The sequence below is a fragment of the Camelus bactrianus genome, chromosome 17, assembly GCF_048773025.1.
Source record: "Camelus bactrianus isolate YW-2024 breed Bactrian camel chromosome 17, ASM4877302v1, whole genome shotgun sequence".
Lineage (NCBI taxonomy): Eukaryota > Metazoa > Chordata > Mammalia > Artiodactyla > Camelidae > Camelus > Camelus bactrianus.
The window spans coordinates 27,255,493-27,275,082 of NC_133555.1; the positions used below are offsets into that span (position 1 = coordinate 27,255,493).

The 19,590-nt window shown below is 40.9% G+C and overlaps 1 protein-coding gene across 8 annotated transcripts in view; it reads right to left on the reverse strand.

The window, feature by feature from the left end:
• Positions 1-19,590, reverse strand: part of PXK (PX domain containing serine/threonine kinase like) — a 68,745-nt gene that overhangs the window by 23,836 nt on the left and 25,319 nt on the right. For all 8 annotated transcript variants that reach the window (XM_074344605.1, XM_074344604.1, XM_074344599.1 and 5 more), the window contains exons 3-7: positions 19,435-19,482; positions 12,308-12,494; positions 3,249-3,326; positions 2,674-2,747; positions 2,072-2,146 (exon numbers count right to left, since the gene is read on the reverse strand). In XM_074344605.1, coding sequence (XP_074200706.1) covers positions 2,072-2,146; positions 2,674-2,747; positions 3,249-3,326; positions 12,308-12,494; positions 19,435-19,482 — 462 coding nt within the window. The remainder of the gene's footprint in view (positions 1-2,071; positions 2,147-2,673; positions 2,748-3,248; positions 3,327-12,307; positions 12,495-19,434; positions 19,483-19,590) is intronic.

A 19,590-nucleotide genomic window follows, 5' to 3' on the forward strand; every position in this document is an offset into this window, starting at 1 on the left:
TTCTGCCTCTGTAAATTGGTGAAGAATACAGCCAAATCCTAGCACAACCAAGTGGGAACCAGGATCAGTGTGTAGCACTCACAGCTTGGCCTAACAGTCCACACTGCTGTTTGGTGCCCAGCCAGGGAGCTTAACAGCTAGAAAACAAGCAAAAACAGCATTTTTTGGCATCTGGCCCCTTTCCAGGGCAGCTAGCATGACTCTTCCTGTCCCTCTGCTGGAGTGTGTAATATGATGATTCACACTGTCCTCCTGAGAGAAGGACACTGACGTCCACCAAGTGGGCTGGGGAGCAAGACACATTATTTAATGACTGAAAGGGAAGTCCTCATATGACCTGGAATTTTGGTTACATGGACCAACTGGCTTCAGATGTTAGTGTCCATTAGCTCAAACGAGTAACATGAAGATTTTAAACCTTGGGAGCTGGGCTGTGCGAGAATTTGACAGGCAGGGATCAAGTGGGTTGGGGACTGGAAGGTGTGCCTAGAAAAATAGTGATTGATCATGAAGTTTCCGCTGATCATCACATCAAAACGGTGGCTGTTGATATTTTAATGGCCTTATTGAAATGTAATTCACATCCATTTATAATCCACCTGTTTAAAGTGTACAGCTCAATGATTTTCAGTATATCCAGAGGTGTGCGGCTGCCACACAATCTAATTTTAGAACATTTTCATCACCTCAAAAAGAAACCCAACAAATAAAATAAAAATCCTTGAGTCCATATTGATATAAATAGATAAAGAAGAGAGAACAGGAAGCTCTTTCTTACAGTAGAATGCCAAGTAATAAATATATAAGAGGAGTGACGGAGTTAGAAAATGTCTATGAATGCTGAAACAAGTGGGTTTGGTAAAGAACAGGTTATTTACATAGTCTCAAAATAGCTCCCTACAATTACTTACTAATTAATTCCAGTCATCTTATAAAAATAATTAAGTATGGGTACAGATGTTTAGTGAAAATTGTTTACTATTACTTTTTTTTAATAAGAGCAAAAACAAGAGGAGATCCAAATGTCTAGTAGATTAGTTGAATGAATTGAGGTACAGTCAATGATAATTCCATGCAAACAATACTAATGAAATTACACTACCTTTATTAACTACAAAATACGTTCATGGTATATACCATTGACAACAACAACAAAATCAGGTTTTAAAACAGTAAGTATACAATTTTTTGAAAATAATCATTTAAAATTCTAGAAAAGTAACAATTGGACATTTGGGTTTGTAATTCTGGTTGGTTGGAATTATAGACAAGTTTTATTTTATTTTTATTTTCTGTGTTTTCTTTCTATAATTAACATGCACCACATACCTACACTATCTTCTTTTTAAAAAGCACATACATTAAAAGAAATTTAGAATTGGGTGCTCACAGCCTGCGTGAGACAATTAATCAAACCCAAAGGTCAGGCATCACACCTCACTGAAAGCTTGCTTTTGCCAGCTTGACAAAACACTGGATCTTCAAAACGAACTCGCCAAACCAACTGGACAGATCAGAGGAACTGTGCTTAGTCCGTGAGTGACTCATTCAAGGGTCCCACATCCTCATGCAGACCACAGATAAAGAACATCAATGCTAACTCAAATTTCTGGCCTTTTCCTGAAGACTTTCTGCATATATTTTGAAATACACGTAATTCTTTCCACGGAAAGCGTTGGATTAGAATCCCTCATACAATTTATCTAAACCTCTATTAATTCTGTTTTTTTCAGGCTAGAAAGAGATCTTTGAATTTCACTGATATAAAATCTTCACCGAGAACAAGAGGCTCAGAGAAGTGGCTGCTTTCCTACTCTGATATTTGCTTAAAACGCAAAAGTTAAACTACTGCATGTTTCACGGATTGTGTAGAGGTCACGAGTGCCATTTAAATGGCCTCTGGTCTACGAGAGGAGACCTGAACATTTTCAGTCTGAACCGAAATCCACTGTACCTCTCCCATTCTCTTGAGCCTGTAAAGTATTTTCAGCTCTTCTGTCCATGGTCACTTACAAGAAAACATTACGAAACTGTCATCAGCACCAAGAATAATAGAAAGACCTGTACTCACCAAACAGGAAGGCAGAAGTTTGATTAGACACTGAAAATCTTTATCTGACAGATACTTGTCGGGACCAAGGTCAGCCTGGAAACACGGGAGGAAACATCAGGCCACTGCCTTGGTCATCAAAATAAAAATTCCTTGTTAAGTCTTTCCCTTTTTTTAATCTGTCTAAAGATACGACTACAAACCAAAGATAAAAATCACATTATATCTTGCTGCCTCAAAACCCCTCTGAAGAAATAGTATATAAACATGTAAATACTAGGACTTAACCAACTTTTATCTAATTCTATTAACCAAATGCATCACTAGAGCTCCCAAAATGAGAGGCAAAAGAAAGTATTTTCTCTAAAACAAACTGCTATTTAAAATAGAGAACTATTTTAAGTGGTTCCTATTTCTTTCCAAACGTCTACTAGTCGATCAGATATAATCACATTGATATTACTGAATGCATAAGCAAAGGAACTTAAAATGACTCTCCTTCTAGGAGGCCTTAACGACATCACTCAAGAACACAGTACAATTTTGTAATACTCTTATCAATACCTGCTTTCATAAACCCATCTAAAGCCTTGAAATGAGTCTGAGTCAAAAAACTAGCTTACCCAGCTTAATACTAGCCGTTCCTTTGGCTGATTTTTAATCTTCATCAAGAAATATTTCTTCCTTATCCTCCAACCTGTCATAAAAACAGAGATGTGTTTATAGCTATATGATTTTATACCAATGGATATAAGTTTCATTGACCAAGTGATTAATAAAAATTAAGTTTGGCAATTTTATTCACAGCTACTTAGGCACCAGTAAAACCACCATTTGGTAATATTTACATGGTAAAGTCTGCACTAAAAAACAGCAAAGAAATTACCCTACTCATGGAATAGAAAAACAGCACTTCAGCTTAGATTTAGCGTAAAAGATGAGGAAAGAATGATGGTTCTGAAACTATTAGTTACTCCCATCCAAATCCTCAGATGGGACTTTCACCAAGATTGATTAAATATTAAAAGTTAAGGACTGCATCCTCAAAAAGTATAGAGGCAAAAAGAAAAAGAAACCACCTGTGTTTCTTATGCAGTTTACCTGCATTAAAGCTTTCTTGGGATACTTATAAAGAAAATAGGACAAAGAATCCAGTTCTGTGACCTTTTTTAACAGACCAGGCATGCCATTTTCTCACCTATGTCTTTCAACGGTTCCACCACCTCCCACTTTGGTTCTGATCGGAAAAACATGGAAACCTGTTGTAAGGCAATTTCTGCAAAGACATTTTAGAAAATCATTAGTCAACCATATCAGGAAAGTACCATACACTTAAGAAATTATTCTTCCAAATAAAATTCTTATGGTCTACGACTTTCCTAAAAAACTTAAAAAAAAAAAAAAAAGCCAAAAAAAGAAAAAAAAAAAAAAAAAGAGAGAGAAAGAACACAGACGAAATAAAATGTGGGATTCTAGATTGGCTCCTAGAACAGAATAAGGTCATTAGTGGAAAAACTAGTGAAATCTGAATAAAACTATAGCTAATGGTAATTACCAGTGTTAATTTCTTAGTTTTGATACATGTACCATGTTTATATAAGATGCTAACATTAGGGCAAACTGGGTGAGGGGTACAGGGAAATTCTATATTACCACTGCCATTTTTTCTGTAAATCTAAAATTATTCCAAAATAAAAAGTTTATTAGAGAAAAGAAAGTAATTACTAATGGAGTAATTACTTAAACTGGAAGATCTAAAATATGTAAACTAGCTGGCTTAGCCAGGAACTCAATACATGCACCTGACAACAACTTGAACACAAAACTCAGAACGTGTTGTAAGGTCAGCTTGGAATAGCATTTAATGTTGCTGCAAGTGATATTTATCCCATCTTCATTCCTCATGAAATTATAGCTTTCACCAACAAAGAAGCGATTAGACTTAAATATATATTGGAAATAAAAGCCAGTGTTTTAGAAAAACATCTATGTACAGCAACAACACAGTTCTATTGTGGGAAATCACCAAATGCCTATTTACTGGAAAAAAATCCATCCGTCTTTTTATGTCTGTTTATCATGAGAACGTTTCCCCCTTTCAAGAGGACAATGAAAAGAGGAAGTTTCACTGTATAAAGAAATTATCAGAATAACTGTGCTTTTACATTTCCTGCAAAAAGCAACATCTATAATTTGCAATTTTCCCTCAGCACAGTGAGTGAATGAAGACAGACTGGAACCCTGAAAGCAAACAGCAATCCTGCATAGTCACTGAACGCACCTCCGCCCAGCATTAATTACAGTCCAGGCAGACCAGTGAGGCATGAGGGGTTCGGCAGAAATGTTACCCATGTGTCAAAATGACCTAGTCTCAAATTACCATGCTGAGAGCTTGGCAAACAGTATCACTTCGATATATTTTATAGTACATTATGAATTAAGAGATTTCAGGAAGAAAACAGTATACTAGCTACGGGTTTACTGACTCAACGTATAAAGTGTCAGTGCTGTCTGCATGTAAGAAAATATAAGATGACAAATACCAAGTAGACTGTTTACATCTGTTTCAACCAGCCCAAAGTGACAACCCATCCCGGGGGGCCAGGTGCGGCAGAAGCAGGTAAGTTTTCCTAACCACCACTGGGAACGCCACACCTCCTCTAGAGGTAATGTTGATATAAAATGTTTTCAGTATTTCCAAAATAACCTGAACATAAACTATTTAAAAAGGTATGATTTTAAGTGAAAGCCACAACAACTTCGAGAAGGATTATGAAAAGTAATTTTCAAAATGCAGTACAATGTCATTCTAAGAGGCTGAAAGGACAGTCAGAACTAACGGTGACTCATAATTCTCCATAAGATCATTATTCAGCAGTACTTACTATGTGCTACTGTGTGTCATACGTTGTTTTAGGGATGGGGGAGACAGCTGTGAGCAAATGGAACATGCTAGACTTGGTACTGATATATTAAGGACTGAAAAATAGCTTTTTTCACCGTAGGGGTCAGGGAATTGTAGAAAGGACATGTTCTTTCCTTGGAACTATGATTGTTTGCCAGGTAAATCACATGACTACTATGCTCCTGATATTAATCCTTCCCTTCCCCAGATGCAGGCGATACACTTCAATCCTGAACATCTCCTCCTCTGCTCAGAAGCCTCTACTGGCACCTCTTTCGTTACCAAATCAAGACCAAGCTTCTAAACCTCAGTGTTTAACCCAGCCCTGGCTTTACCCTGCCTTTCTGCCTTACCCCCACAGCGTGCGTGCCTCACTCCGTCTGAGATTTGCCTGCCACGGCCCCAGGAGACTGGGCTGCCCCCACCCCTCCAAATTTTCTGTTGCTGCCAATCCATCCTCTGAGGCTCAGCCCAAGTCTGCCGCTCCCTCCCCCGTGCACTTCCACGCTGCATCTGTCCTCCTATGGGATTCTGTCCCCCACCAAGGCGACAGTCTTCCACTAGACTGTGACTCTGACTGGAAAGAAGTATCTTAAAACTGGGCAAAGCCACAGCTGTACAAAAACACTTATTTCTCTCCTGCAGCACTGGCCCTTGTCTCTTGGCCAGGCTAACTTCTAGTCACCCCTCAGATCTCTGGGTAGGTATCACTTCTTCCTGGAGGCCTTCCTCCATCTTCAGATCTGGACCATCTGCACCCTTCCCCTCACCCTCAAAGTGCTGCCTGGTGTTTACCCTGCCACAGTCCTCACCGGCCAGTCTCTCTGCGGAAGTGCCTTGGGGTAGGAGTCGGGTCGGCAGACCACTCCTTCCTTGATGCTGTATTCGTAGCACCTGGCACACAGTAGGTGCTCAATAAATATTCGATGAAGTAAGAACTAAGGGTTCAATACATGTTCAACGTATGTGGACACTCTCTCCCATCAGAACGTGATACCCAGGAAAAGGAAGGCATCTGCCCTACTTCCTCAGCACTGACGGACCCGTGGGGCGGACTGCAAGCTCAGTAAATGCTGGTAAACCAGCCCCAGACAGAAAACGCAGAGCGATGCCTCAGTCCCTGCCGTGAGTCCCACAGAGCTAGGCTTCTCAGCTCAGAACGTACCAGCTGCCCCCGCTGTGCACAGCCTTTGAGCTCCGAGATCCCAGCCCCCTGGGGTGACTACAGGGAATAAACACTGACTCCTCCAGTCCTGAGACGCGGCTCCAGATCCCAAAACTACTACAGCAGCCTGCACAGCAGATGTGGGCCTCCAACTTCTCCAGGGATCCTGCCCTTGTTCTGAATATAATCTCACCCCTTACCCCACCCAATCCCTCCCTCCCTCCCTCCCTCCTCTCATCCTGGAGCCCACTACTGCCTGACCCGCTGATGGGATTCCCGAGGTTTCAGGACCAGAAGGGAGCTCCCACCCTCTCTGGTCCTCTCCCCTCCCTGCTCCTGTGTGATAGGTCAGGACCTCGAGGTCCACAGAGGGGGTGCTGCTACTGACGAAGCTGGGCTCAGGATACAGCCTCCCGATTTCTGGTTCAGATGGCTTCTGTGTGGACATTAAATGCTTCCTTAATCAGAGCGGTTAAGGTGAGAAGATGACTGCAGTGCAGTGAGGCTTTTAAATGACAAAAACACCTGGTTAATCAGATGAATAAGGTGGGGTTTGTGTATGTGTGTGTGTGTTTCCCCAAAACAAACCCATGACTGGAAGACACCTGTTCTGCCTGTGCAACAGCTGGCCCTCAGTTAGACTTTCTAATTCAAATGAACACCCCACAATATCCCACCCCTACACCCAGAGCACCAAGGACCTCTATTTCCTTCCTGTGGATTTGGTCAGCTTCTAGAGAACAAAAGGAAAAGAAAAAAAAAGACCAGCAATCCCCGCTGGGGACTCAGGGAGGAGGGGAGGCAGCTGCTGCTGTCCTGAGAGCTGCTGGTTACTCAGCCCCTGGGGAACGGGTGGCATCAACAGTTCCCCTCCAACAAAGTACCTTCGACCTCAGTCAGGACAACAGGCAGGAAACGTGGCCATGGTGATTTCGGCCACACTTGAACACAGAACTCAAATCCTGCTGAAGTGAAGCTGGGTGGTGACTGCAGACATTTGGAAAATAATAAGGTAGAGACATTATCCATAGAAAGGGGAAGTGGCTCTGCTTAGGGAAGTGCCACAGGTTGGAGGTGTGCAGGCTGCCCTCAGGATCCATGGGCCACGCTGTGCGTTTTGGGCGACCTGGGCAAGTCCGCCTGGCTTTTGGGGAATGGCTCAGTCAGACGGGCGTGGAGGAGGCGGCCTGGGTTTCCCCTTCCTGAGGCTGCTAGTGAGTCAGTGTAGAGGTAAGACAAGTTCTGACGTTTCACTCAAAGGGGGAAATAAATCAGCACCTCTGAAAACAGCATCCACCCCTTATTGTTTCATCAAAACTGTGCCCCTCAATAGCAGCAACTTCTTGAGCATTTGGGGTCTGGCAGGAGTCCCCGGCAGCCTTCTTATACGCCCGCCCACATCTGCTTTGGACTCCTGTCTGCCGTGCTGGGGGAAATGAGAAAGATCGGGACCATGGCAGCAGGTGAGAGAGGTACAGAAGGAAATACAAGGAGCAGACAACCTTCCAGGGACCAGACAGCACTGTAACTGGGAACCATTCAGACACTGAACACTTGTACAGCCATACAAATGTGCAACCCTAGGGAGCTTCCTTCTTGGGGGGCCTCTCATGTATGAAACGAGAGAGTTCTATTAGAACTCATCAATGAATTCAGTAAAGTTGTAGTACATGTAATTAACATTCAGAAACCTGCTGAGTTTCTATACACTAACAACAAACTTTCAGAAGGAGATAGTAAGAAAACAATCCCATTTATAATCACATCAAAAAGAATCAAATACCTGATGAGAGAAACTGAAGATGACACAAACAGAAAGATATGCTGTGTTCATGGATTGGAAGAATTAATCTTTTTTTTCTTTTTTCTTTTTAAATGTGTTTTTTTTTGGGGGGGGGGTAGGTTTATTTATTTATTTATTTTTAATGGAGGTACTGGGGGTTGAACCCAGGACTTTGTACATGATAGGCATGCACTCTACCACTAAGCTATATTCTCCCCTGGAAGACTTAATCTTGTTAAAATGACCATACTACCTAAGGTAATAATGCAATCTCTATCAAAATACCACTGGCATTTTTCACAGAGCTAGGACAAATAATTTTAAATTTGTATGGTAACACAAGGGATGCTAAATAGGCAAAAAGACTTAAGAAAGAAGAACCAAGCTGTAGGTATCATGCTCCTGATTTCAAACTATACTACAAAGCTACAGTAATCAAAACCAGTATGTTACTGGTGTGTGTGTGTGTGTGTGCACGTGCACATGTGCACACACACACACTCAAACACAGAACAACGGAACAGAACATAGAGCCCAGAAATGAACCAATACTTCTATGGGAAATTAATATATGACAAAGGAGGCAAGAATATACAATGGAGAAAAGATAGTCTCTTCAATAAACGGTTTTGCAAAACTGGACAGCTACATACAAAGGAATGAAACTAGACTACTCTCTCACACCACACACAAAAATAAACTAAAAATGGATGAAAGACCTAAATGAAAGATCTAAGACAATAAAACTCCTAGGAGAAAACGCAGACAGTAAGCTCTTTGACACTGGTCTTACCAATACTTTTTTGGATATGTCTCCTCAGGTAAGAGAAACAAAACCAAAAATAAACAAATAGGACTTCATCAAACTTAAAAGCTTTTGTACAGCAAAGGAAACCATCAACAAAACAAAAAGGCCACCTACTGACTGGGAGAACATATTTGCAAATGGTATGTCTAGGGGGTTAATATCCAAAATATACAAACACTCGTACAATTCAACATCAAAAAAACAAACAATCTAATTTAAAAATGGGCAGAGTATCTGAATAGACATTTTTCCAAAGAAGACTTACAGATGGGCAACAGGCACATGAGAAGATGCTCAACACTGCTAATCATCAGGGAAATGCAAATCAAAACCACAAAGAGATATCACCTCACACCTGTCAGAATGGCCATCATCAAAAAGACAACAAATAAATACACAATAACAAGTGTTGGTAAGGGTGGAGAAAAGGGAACCTGCATGCACTGGGAAGGTAACTTGGTGCAGCCAATATGGAAAACAACATAAAGATTCCTCAAAAAATTAAAAAGAGGGCTACCATATGATTCAGCAATTCCACTCCTGGATATTTATCAGAACAAAATGTAAACACTAATTAGAAAAGATACACACAGTGCTATGTCCCCTGTGGCATTATTTATAATAGTCAAGATGTGGCAGCAACCTAAGTGTCCATCAGTAGATGAATGGATAAAGAAGATATGGTGTACACACACACACACACACACACACACACACACAAAGGATTATTACTCAGCCATAAAAGAGAATGAAATATTGCCATTTACAATAACACAGATGGACCTAGAAGGTATTATGCAAAGTGAAATGTCAGATACAGAAAGACAAATACTGTATGATTTCACTTCTACATGGAATCTAAAAAACAAAACAAATGAACAAACATAACAAAATAGAAATAGAGTTATAGACACAGAGAACAAACAGGTGGTTGCCAGAGAAGGGGGATGGGGGAAGGAAAGAAATAGATGATGGAGATTAAGAGGTACAAATTTGTAGTTGCAAAATAAATGAATCACTGGTATGAAATGTACAGTGTGGGGAATACAGTCAGTAACTATGTAGTATCTTTGTAAGGTGACATATTGTAGCTAGACTTATCATGGTGATCATTTTGAAATGTACAGAAACATCAAATCCCAATGTTGTATAACAGGAATCAACAGTGTTGTAGGTCAATTATTCTTCAGAAACAAACGAACTCACAGAAAAAGATCAGATTTGTGGTTACGAGAGGTGGGGGGTAAGGAGGAGGGGGAACTGGATGAAGGTGGTCAAAAACTACAAACTTCTAGTTATTAGATAAATAAAGTATTAGGGACATAATGTACAACATGATTTTTGTACATTATATATGAAAATTAAGAGTAAATGCCAAGAGTTCTCATCAGAAGGAAAAAATTTTTCTATTTCTTTAATTTTGTTTCTATATGAGATGATGGATGTTCACTAAACTTACTGTGATACTCATTTCACAACATATATAAGTCAAATCATGATGCTAAACACCTTAAACTTAAATGGGGCTTATGTCAATTACCTCTCGATAAAACTGAAAGAAAAATGACAACAACAACAGGAAATTGGGTTAAAAAAACGGATAAACACAATGAGAGGGTTAGTCTTGATACATCGGCTCCAAGATCCCCTCCAGCTCTGACCTCTGTGACTCAGTGCACTTCTGGTACAAGCTCCCCGAGGACAGGGAGCACATCTTCCTCACACCTGCGTCGCCAACACCCGGCCCTGCAGCCAGCACGTGGCCCAGGCGGCACGGGTACTCCAGGTTTGTGGAACGAGTGGCATTATCACGAGTGCACCACACCTCGATGCTTGACCTCAGGAGAACACTAGCAGACACTCTCAGGAAATAATGAGGACAAACCAGTGAACAGGGTGGGGTGGGGACTGATTTGATAGAAGTCAATCCAGATGGCCCGCAGTTGGACAATTGTGGGAACAGGCAAGGTGAAGTACGGGGAAAGGAAAGCCACGGGAGATCTACTCTGAAAGAAGGCCAGCCGTCCCGGGAGCCCAGCCTGTGATGCCTCTTCTCCTATGTGAATCGAACCACAAGTCGGGGAAGAACGGAAGCCTTCCAACAACACAATGCTCGATTTCGTGACTTATAGTAAATGTGAGTTTGAAATAAACTCCTTCATTTGGCTGCATCCTAGAAAGGCATTTTTCTCACCCTTGCAGGCACTTCCACTAGGAGATGGCAGGTACATTCTCAGGCAAGGCTTCTCAAACTTCAATACGTATGCAAATCACCTGGGGACCCTGTCAGACTCACGTCCTGATTCGCAGGTTTGGGACGGGGCCTGAATTCTGCATTTCTGACAGGCTCCCAGTGCCGCCAATGCTGCCGGCCAGAGAACCACACTGTGAGTAGCAAATTCCAACTGTGGTTTTTGGCTGCATGTTAGAATCTCTGGGGGAGCTTTACAAATTATGACCCCTACCTGCAGAGATTCTGATTGAACTGGCATTGGGAGTTTTTAAAGCTCCCCAAGTAAATCTTCTATGCAGAAAAGTTTGGTGCCTGACAAGTAGTCCTCAATTTCCCTCTCCCTGAAACAAGAATAAAACTGTCTCCCTCTAATTACTTCAAAAGCAGTTCTGAGGACCTAAAATGTAGCGTGTAAACAATGTATTCTCTTAGCAAGAAAATCAGCTTATTAATGATACCCAGAGTTCCACTTAGACTCTAAACATGGGTTAGCTTTAACAAATCAGTTGAATTCTAGTCACTGGGTCAGGTCCATAACAGTTTCTATTGGTCTCTTCAAGGCCATGCCACAGTGTATTAAATATTTAATCACTCACTGTGCTGACAACAGGCTTACATCGACGCTAGCTTTGTGTGTGCCCGGCACCCTCTCCAACTCAGGCCCCAGCTGCTGCCCTGAGCCAGGGAAGGTTTGGAAGAGAACAACCTCCTCCTCAGGCTTTGCAAACAGCCGGTCTCAGGGAGCAACTGGGAAGACACAGAAAGGACCCTTCTGAATCACTCTTATGTTTAAACCAATTCCAAGGGTGGAGGGTATAGCTCAAGTGGTAGAGTGCACGCTTAGCATGCATGAGGTCCTGGGTTCAATCTCTAATAGCTCCTCTAAAAAAATAAATAAACAAACAAACCTAATTATCTACCACCACCATCACCACCCCCACCAAAAAAAAAAAAAAAATTAATACAATAAAGTAATTCCCAGAAAGACCAGGCATACTACGTATGGTAAAAACAAAAACAGAGCCAAATACAAACCAAACTGAGATTACTGTATAGGTTTTTGTGGATTGCTGACTCCCGTGTTGTCAGGAAAGACAATAAAGACAAGATTCTAAGCACAGAGACACAATGACTTCTCTTACACAGTTTTCTAAATGGCCATTACAAACATTTTAGAAGTAATCATCTTCTTCTTAGACATCGATGGTATGTTACGCTCAGGGAAGTATTAGTCAGTGAATAATGCCCTGTAACAGATGCACACATCTCCCCACTGGGAAGGAGAGTTTCTCCCACATGTTTTCTCCAGCAAAGGTAAGTGCCTTTAGTCACAGGGCTGTAGCTGACAGATCCCTCTACTTACCAGTGTAGTTTGCAGAATAGTTGTTTGGATCTAAAAACTTCTTAACCAGCTCACAGTTAGATAAGATATGATTTGTGGTGATAACATTGAGATAGTTCTGAAGACCTTTCTGCCTCTCGGCTATGAATTCACGATCCATGTTGCCAATCAATTTTTTGGGAGGAAGAGGTAGACTTAGGCCTGCGATCTTCAATTAAAAAAAAAAAAAAGAAGTATTATACTCATGACATCCCCAAATAAGATACAATAGCAGAGTGAATCCTGAGCCATCATATTTCATTAAGTCCAAGACATATTAAGATGCAACCTAATTTCAGTCATATTATAAAAATGTGAGAACTCATACATCTTAGAATTGATAAAATGCTGTATTAAGTATAGCAACTTTAAAATTTAATTTTAACGTGTTTTTCTTTTTATCAAACTTACACAGGAACATAATTTCAAGAGTCAAGTAATTATTTTTTTATTATTATTATCTGCCCCGTGACACTCCCCTAGCCACCACCCCTGCCAACAGGTGACACATCCATTCCCCACTCCCCAGAGCCAGCCATATACAACTCTTTCAAGCTCCTCTTCTGGCACAGGGGAATGTTCATATTATATGTTGATTTTTCACTTTTAGGCATCATCTGTAAGTTTCTCATTATGGAAGATGAGGATTAAGTTCTCTTTCACAATCCTGATCTCATTCCACATACATCTTATTCCTAATCCTTTCAATATGGTCATGTTGTAATTTTATTTAGTGCAATATTCATGTTTACATTAGGTAAATGATATTCACAACCGAGCCAAAGCGCGTGCTTACTATGCCTGTCAACTGGCAGTCTTTTTTTTTTCTTTTTCAGTTTTCTATTTAACTCCAAACTCTCCATCTAAGCCTTTTCTCAACTCACTTGAACACAAAAATGCATCAGTTTTATCTTCTTGAGGAGCACCTTCCAGAATCTACCAGCCTCCTCCAAGCAGAACTGGTGGCCCCTGCACCTGCGGCAAAGCTGGCATCCTAGGACCTCCCTTCACCGTCATGCTGGAGAAGCTTTTCCTTTCTCCTGCTGAAACCCATTTCTATACCCATGCCTTCCCTTTCCTTAGATAATTCCCTGATTTTTGGTGGAGATACCTTCTGTCAGCTTCCTAAAAAGGGAGCAAGGCAGATACATTTTTTGAAACTTTGCATGTTAAAAAAATGTCTTTATTCTGCCCTCACACTTGATTGATAACAAGTCTTGATGTGGAATTCCACATTGGAAATAGTTGTTCTTCAGACTTTTTCAGACCTACATTGTTATCTTTTAGTTTCCAACGCAGCTGTTAAAGGTTCAAGCAGTAGATTCTTGATTCTGTTGGTTGTGGGGTTTTTTTGTTGTTGTTTTTTTTTAATTCTCTCTCCCTGGAAGCTTTCAGGATCTTCTGTCTGACTTTGGTTTCTGAATTCCATGTGGCTTTATGTAGGTCTATTTTTCATTCTCTGTGCTGAATACTCTCAGCCCTTTCATTCTAGAAACTAATAGTCTTATGTTCTTTGGTATTTTCCTGTATTAGGTCATTATTTCTTCCCCTCCAATGCCCTTTGCTTTCTTTTTCTGGAACTGCTGTTTTCCTTCTGGACTGGTCCTCTATTCTTATTTTTCTCTCCTATTTTCTGCCTATGTTAAACATTTTTTTCCTACTAAAATTTGTTTCTGGGACATTTCCTTTACAGTTTAGCCCTTCTAAAGAGTTTTCATCTCTACTATTATCTTTTTTATTTCTAAGTATTCTTTTTTTTTCCTTAATAGCATCCTGAATGTAATGCAATTTTTTATCTTTCTGAGATTACAAAAGATAAATTTTCTAAGAACCAGTGACCTCAGTATCTTTAGCTTGTTTCTCTTAGGCTTGGCAGATTCCCCCTAAATAATCTTCTAATCTCCTGCCTGGAGGGTCTAAGCCTGATGGCCGGTATTCTGGGAGCTCAGAGGAAGAAGAAGACTCGGCTAGGGCTGCAGGTTGGGGGAGGTGGATGGGTCTCAGGTTTATTATATAACTATTACCAACTGTGTCTGCATTCTCCAGTCCAAAGACTATTCTACCCTCTCCAGAGAAAAAAACCAGTTTTCCACTGGAGGGAGAAGAGCAGGCATAAATTGTTCAGATGGGGAGATCTGGAGGCCAGATTACTTCTTAAACATACTTTCAATTCCTGATTTTAGCTTGACCTCCACCCCAAGCTGGAGGCAGCACCTGGTGTTGTCAATTGCTACATCTTTCAGAGGTTCTGTGGTGTAAACTGGGACCCACTGGAGTTATTCACCCCCACTGCCATCCCAGAATTCTGCCTTCCCATATCTGCTTAATTAGTGAAGCTGATTTTCCACTGGATTTTCAGTTTCAACTGTTTTTGTTGTAGTTTTCTCCTCTCTTATTTGTCCTTGAGGGGGTGTGTGTGTGAGAGAGAGAGTGTGTATGTGTGTGTGTGTGTGTGTGTGTGTTTAAGATCAGTTGACTGTTGTTTTAGAGTGGCTTTAGGAGGGAAAAAAAGTAAATGCAGGTGCTCAATCTACTATCATTTTCCAGATCATATAAAACTTTATGAGTCTGTTTTTTAAACTTAAAAAACAAAGTGTCAGATTGGTATCTTAATTTAACGAGCAAAATCACTTTCAAAGAGCAGTGCTAGTCTACACTTGTGGGTAGATTAGAGCCGTCCAAGTGGCATGTGTATTGACCGAGGGGGAGGTCCCAAGAGAAGGGCATCTTGAATTCAGACAAGCATGTCACCTACACCACCCATGTGGGCAAACCTGACTTAGCCTATTCTACCCTGCATTCTTCAAGCAACAATGAAGACCTTGAACTTGATACTGGGCAAGATGAAAAGGTTGGTTGACAATTCTAAATTGCCTACTTCTCCAGCATACTTATGAAAATATGTCAGAGCACACTTAGAATGAATTTTCAACCACGGCAAAAGTCACTGCCAGATAAGACACTCCAATTTTAAGTCGTTTTCCTCACTCATACAATTAGTCTTTACCTAATAGCAGTTTCTTTATTAGCTAAATAAAAAATATATACTTATGAAGAAAGCACATCACTCAGCTAGTACACACCCAAGCCAATCACTTTCCTGTTACTCTTGCTCAGGAGCATTGAGTAATACAGGGCAATCAAAGATAATATATTACTGAAAACATAATTTATTTCTTTTTAAAACTTACTAAATTGCACGATATAATCTCATTTGCATGGGTGTGTATAAGCCCAGGAATAGAGTTATATATGCATGAAAAAATGATACCTGAGAACAGCTACCTCTGGGAGTGGACTAATCAATTAATTTTTATTTCCAGACTATGAAATGTTTACATTTCTTATTTAGTACTTTCTTTCAATTAGAAAGACAGAAAGAAAGGAAGGAAGAAAAGAAAAGAGAGGAGAGGAGAGGAGAGGAGAGGAGAGGAGAGGAGAGGAGAGGAAAGGAAAGGAAAGGAAAGGAAAAGAGAAAAGAAAAAAAAAAAAAAAGAAACCCTTTTACTTATCAAACTGATCACATACACAGCAAGGACTTCGTTAGCCACCATCAGCCCAGCTGCCGGCACTACCTGCCCCACCGCAGACAGAGACGAGTCCCACTACTCAGCATGGACAGTCATGTCTGACATCATCAGATTCAAACCCCAACAGGCCTATTTCTCATTCATGGTGGGGATGTGAGAATGAGTTTGATACGGTATCTGTTTCAAACTCTGTGGCTTCCAAGCGTCAACCAGTCTATTTTTTCATGCTTCATTTCTCTTTAAGAAAATGTACTGATCTGCCCAGACATCCCATCAGCTCTTCTAAATCATCAGGTGAAACAAAGAATTCTTTGCCAACGCTGTGATTACAGTATCCTTCCTATGTCAGTCCGCTAGACAGACTGGAGGTGTTTTCCTGCCCTGGTTTAAGCTCTCACAATAAATATTCCTAAAAGTATTAAAACTATGCAATATGTGTGTCATTATTGTAAGATCTTGCCTTAGCATTCAAGAAAAACTTATTTTCTCTTTCAGCTTCCTCCCAGAATTTCTAAAATGCTTACCAATCACAGAATGTAAAATTTAGAACTCCCATGCCTGATGAGAAGAGAGGGAGAGAGAACACTAACTAGCACAGAGCGCTGAAGCCCCTAAGCCCGTGATTCCCTGGACACCTCCAAGCTGATGGCTTCAAGCCAAGACACCTCACCATCCCATTTTGGATTGTTTAACGTGCCTTGTGGATTCCCTTCTCAAGTTCCTTGTATAAAGGAAAGACATCAAGAAAGCCAGCAGAGAAGTCTTCAAAGTTCCCCCATCCATAACACCTGCAGCATGACAACGCAACAGGGGAATGATTGCCAAAGTGGGGTCTGGAGCCCATAATCTGACCCACGCTAGCCTAGCAGAGGCCTCTAAATTCCATGACAAACTATGTCACAATTCAAGACAACTAGCTTTTCGTCTGGAGGAAAAACCTATGAACTCTGAACCTGCTAATCTCTCACTGCTGTTATCAGACCATAACGATCTGCAAATTGCCTTCAACTACATTCCAGTCAGTATTCTACAAAGTTCTAAGCTCTCAACAGAGCCTAATTTGTTGCCATTTCCCCTGCAGTGTTCAGCAGAGTCTCTCCAATGGGCAGTAAAATCAAATCACAAAACATTTGTGCTACAGCAGACCTGAGAAGTCATCTGGTTCAACCCCTTCGTTTCAGATGGGCAAAGTGAGACAGGAGAGAGGAAGTAACTGACCCAAGGTCTCAGTGCTGGTAAGGGGGCAGAGTCTGGGTCCCATCCCAAATCTGAGGGTTTCTCGCAAGTTCCCATCATTTCATCTCCTGTTTTTTTCTTTCTCTGTGTTGCATGCTAGCTCCCTAGATGGTTACTAATTTGATGTTGCCTTAAAAATAAGGTGGTGATTTTTCTTCACTGTTATCAGAAGATGTGCTCACTGTAAAAAGCTGGGAAAGTACAGCTTTTTTTCTGTCTTTCTACTTATATGGCTTGCACATGCTTGTTTGTAGAGAACTTGGAAAGTACAGAATAGTATAAAGAACCAGAAAAACACAAAACCCATAATCTTGCCACCTGGGGATCCCCGTCATTAACATTTTGGCATATTTCCTTCCAATCTCTTTTTCTGGACATTTCGTGTAATTATTATATTGCATGTATAATTTTACACCCTGCTTTTTTTCCCACTTGAGCATTTTTCCTATTAGACTGAGTCAACTCTGCATATGTGTATTATATTTCTCTTTCTTCAGCAGGAACTCATTTATCGGTCAGAAGGGTAATCAGACACTGAAATTCATGGTCAGTGCTGTTCTGCGGTTTGGAGTCTTTTTGGTGTGTTTTATGGAGGTTGTTTTGAAATTATTTTGTTGCCAAAAAGCTGCATGCACTTTCTTCTGTTTGTTTACTTGGATCCAGAAAAACCTCCCACTTCAGTATGTCTGGCTATATCCTGCCCAGCACAAGCCAACATCGATACACGTGGATATTTGCATTTGAAATAAGATGCACATTGAAAGTGCCCATTTTTAAAGAGAAAGTTACACTGACACAAAAATAAAATTCTATTATATTAAAAAGGCCAAAATTGAATAGTCATGGAGATTCAACTTTATATTCCAAAAGCAAGAACAAATAGGAGATAAAACTCTCCTGCCCACCCCCTACTCTTGGGAGCTGGGCCTAGGCAATTTCAATTTCAGAAATATTTCTCCCCTGATTCTTATTCAGCCCTGGCTGAACGGCACTGTACAAAGATCACGCCTCTGTCGTCAAAATTGGGCAAGGGTTTACTTGTGCATAAAGGTGAAAACACACAGTTGGCCCAATGTTAAGTCCCAAATGTTCATGCCACTGTGAGCACGTGGAAATGTCTGGAGAGACCTGTGGAGGAGATCCACAGCTGGAATAAGCTGCATACCAGCGCCTCATCTACAATGTCATCAAAGGCCCGGCTTTCATCTAAGGAAAGACTGTGCTATTAAAATCCATAAATGAAACCAACTGAACCCATCTGTGAGGAGAATTTGACCTCTGCCAATATTCTAAAGTGGAGATTTAAAGTGGACACACTATAATTAACGTGTAGAAAGACAACATATGTCAAATGCATGACCATATGTGAATTGCATAAAGGTCTGCAGATACTCAGGCCGGTTCTACTGGAAGGAAAACGAGGCATTCGTGCTTTCAGCAGCGTTGTGAAAAATGCGAAAGTCTGGACTCTACAAATGCTATTTTTCCAAAGTCTGATCAATTGAAAAAATGGTCTTTTGAAGGAAAGGAAGCATCACGCTGCCTCACAGCAAGCAGTCCTCCTGACCTCTGTGGACAGGATCAGAATAAGTGATGGTGGCCAGCTGACCTCCCAGCTGGGCTGTCATAAGCCAAGCACTCTGGCTCAGGTTCAAAGGGTTTATGCTACTAACTGAGGCTGAGATACGACACGAGCCCAGTGGACTTCAGTAACCCATGGCACTGGAAGACCAGTCTGCCAGGCGAAGGCATGGGTGGTACTGCCAGGAAGCCCTGCAGGGCTAACGCCTCGCTGGGACCCTTCCATCACTGCCAGCACCTGCTGGGTTTCCAGAGAAAAACAGTACAGCTCATCCCTCTTTCCATTATGGCCAACAAGTTGGGAACATTTAAATCAAAAGGACTCAGAAACACATACTTAAGAGAAAAAAGTTACACTGAAACAAGCTGAGTCTCTCGTTACTGCTGAGTGTTGATCTGCAACGCTGACTACACTGCCGAGTTCAGTGAGAGTCTGAGAGAGTCCCAGCTCCAAGTAAACAACCCTAACAATTCATTTAGTCATTCCTAACCTGCAAAAAGGAGATAACACACACAGCACCCCATGACTGCAGTAAGGATGCAATCTGGCACAAAGGCACACAGTTGCAAGGTGACTATTATAAATCTTGTTTATTCCCCAAAGTTTATTTTTAGAGACATTCATCATCTGTTTAAAGTATGAGCTTGTTTCCTTTGCTAGGAAAATATGTTAATTTCTTATTCCTAACATTACCATTTCCAGCCAGTTCCTAAGATGCCCCAAGCAATAAATGTGTGTCATTGGTGTTTTAAAATATTTACCTGCAAGCTGTTGTTCAGCAAATCAAAGTCACTGTACCTCCTAACAATCTGCAAGAAATAAAACAGTGGTGTTTTGATTCAGCAAAGACCATCAATTTTCATTTCCTTATTAAATATTTATTTGCATTCTACAGCCAAAGCACTTGCATTAAAGGC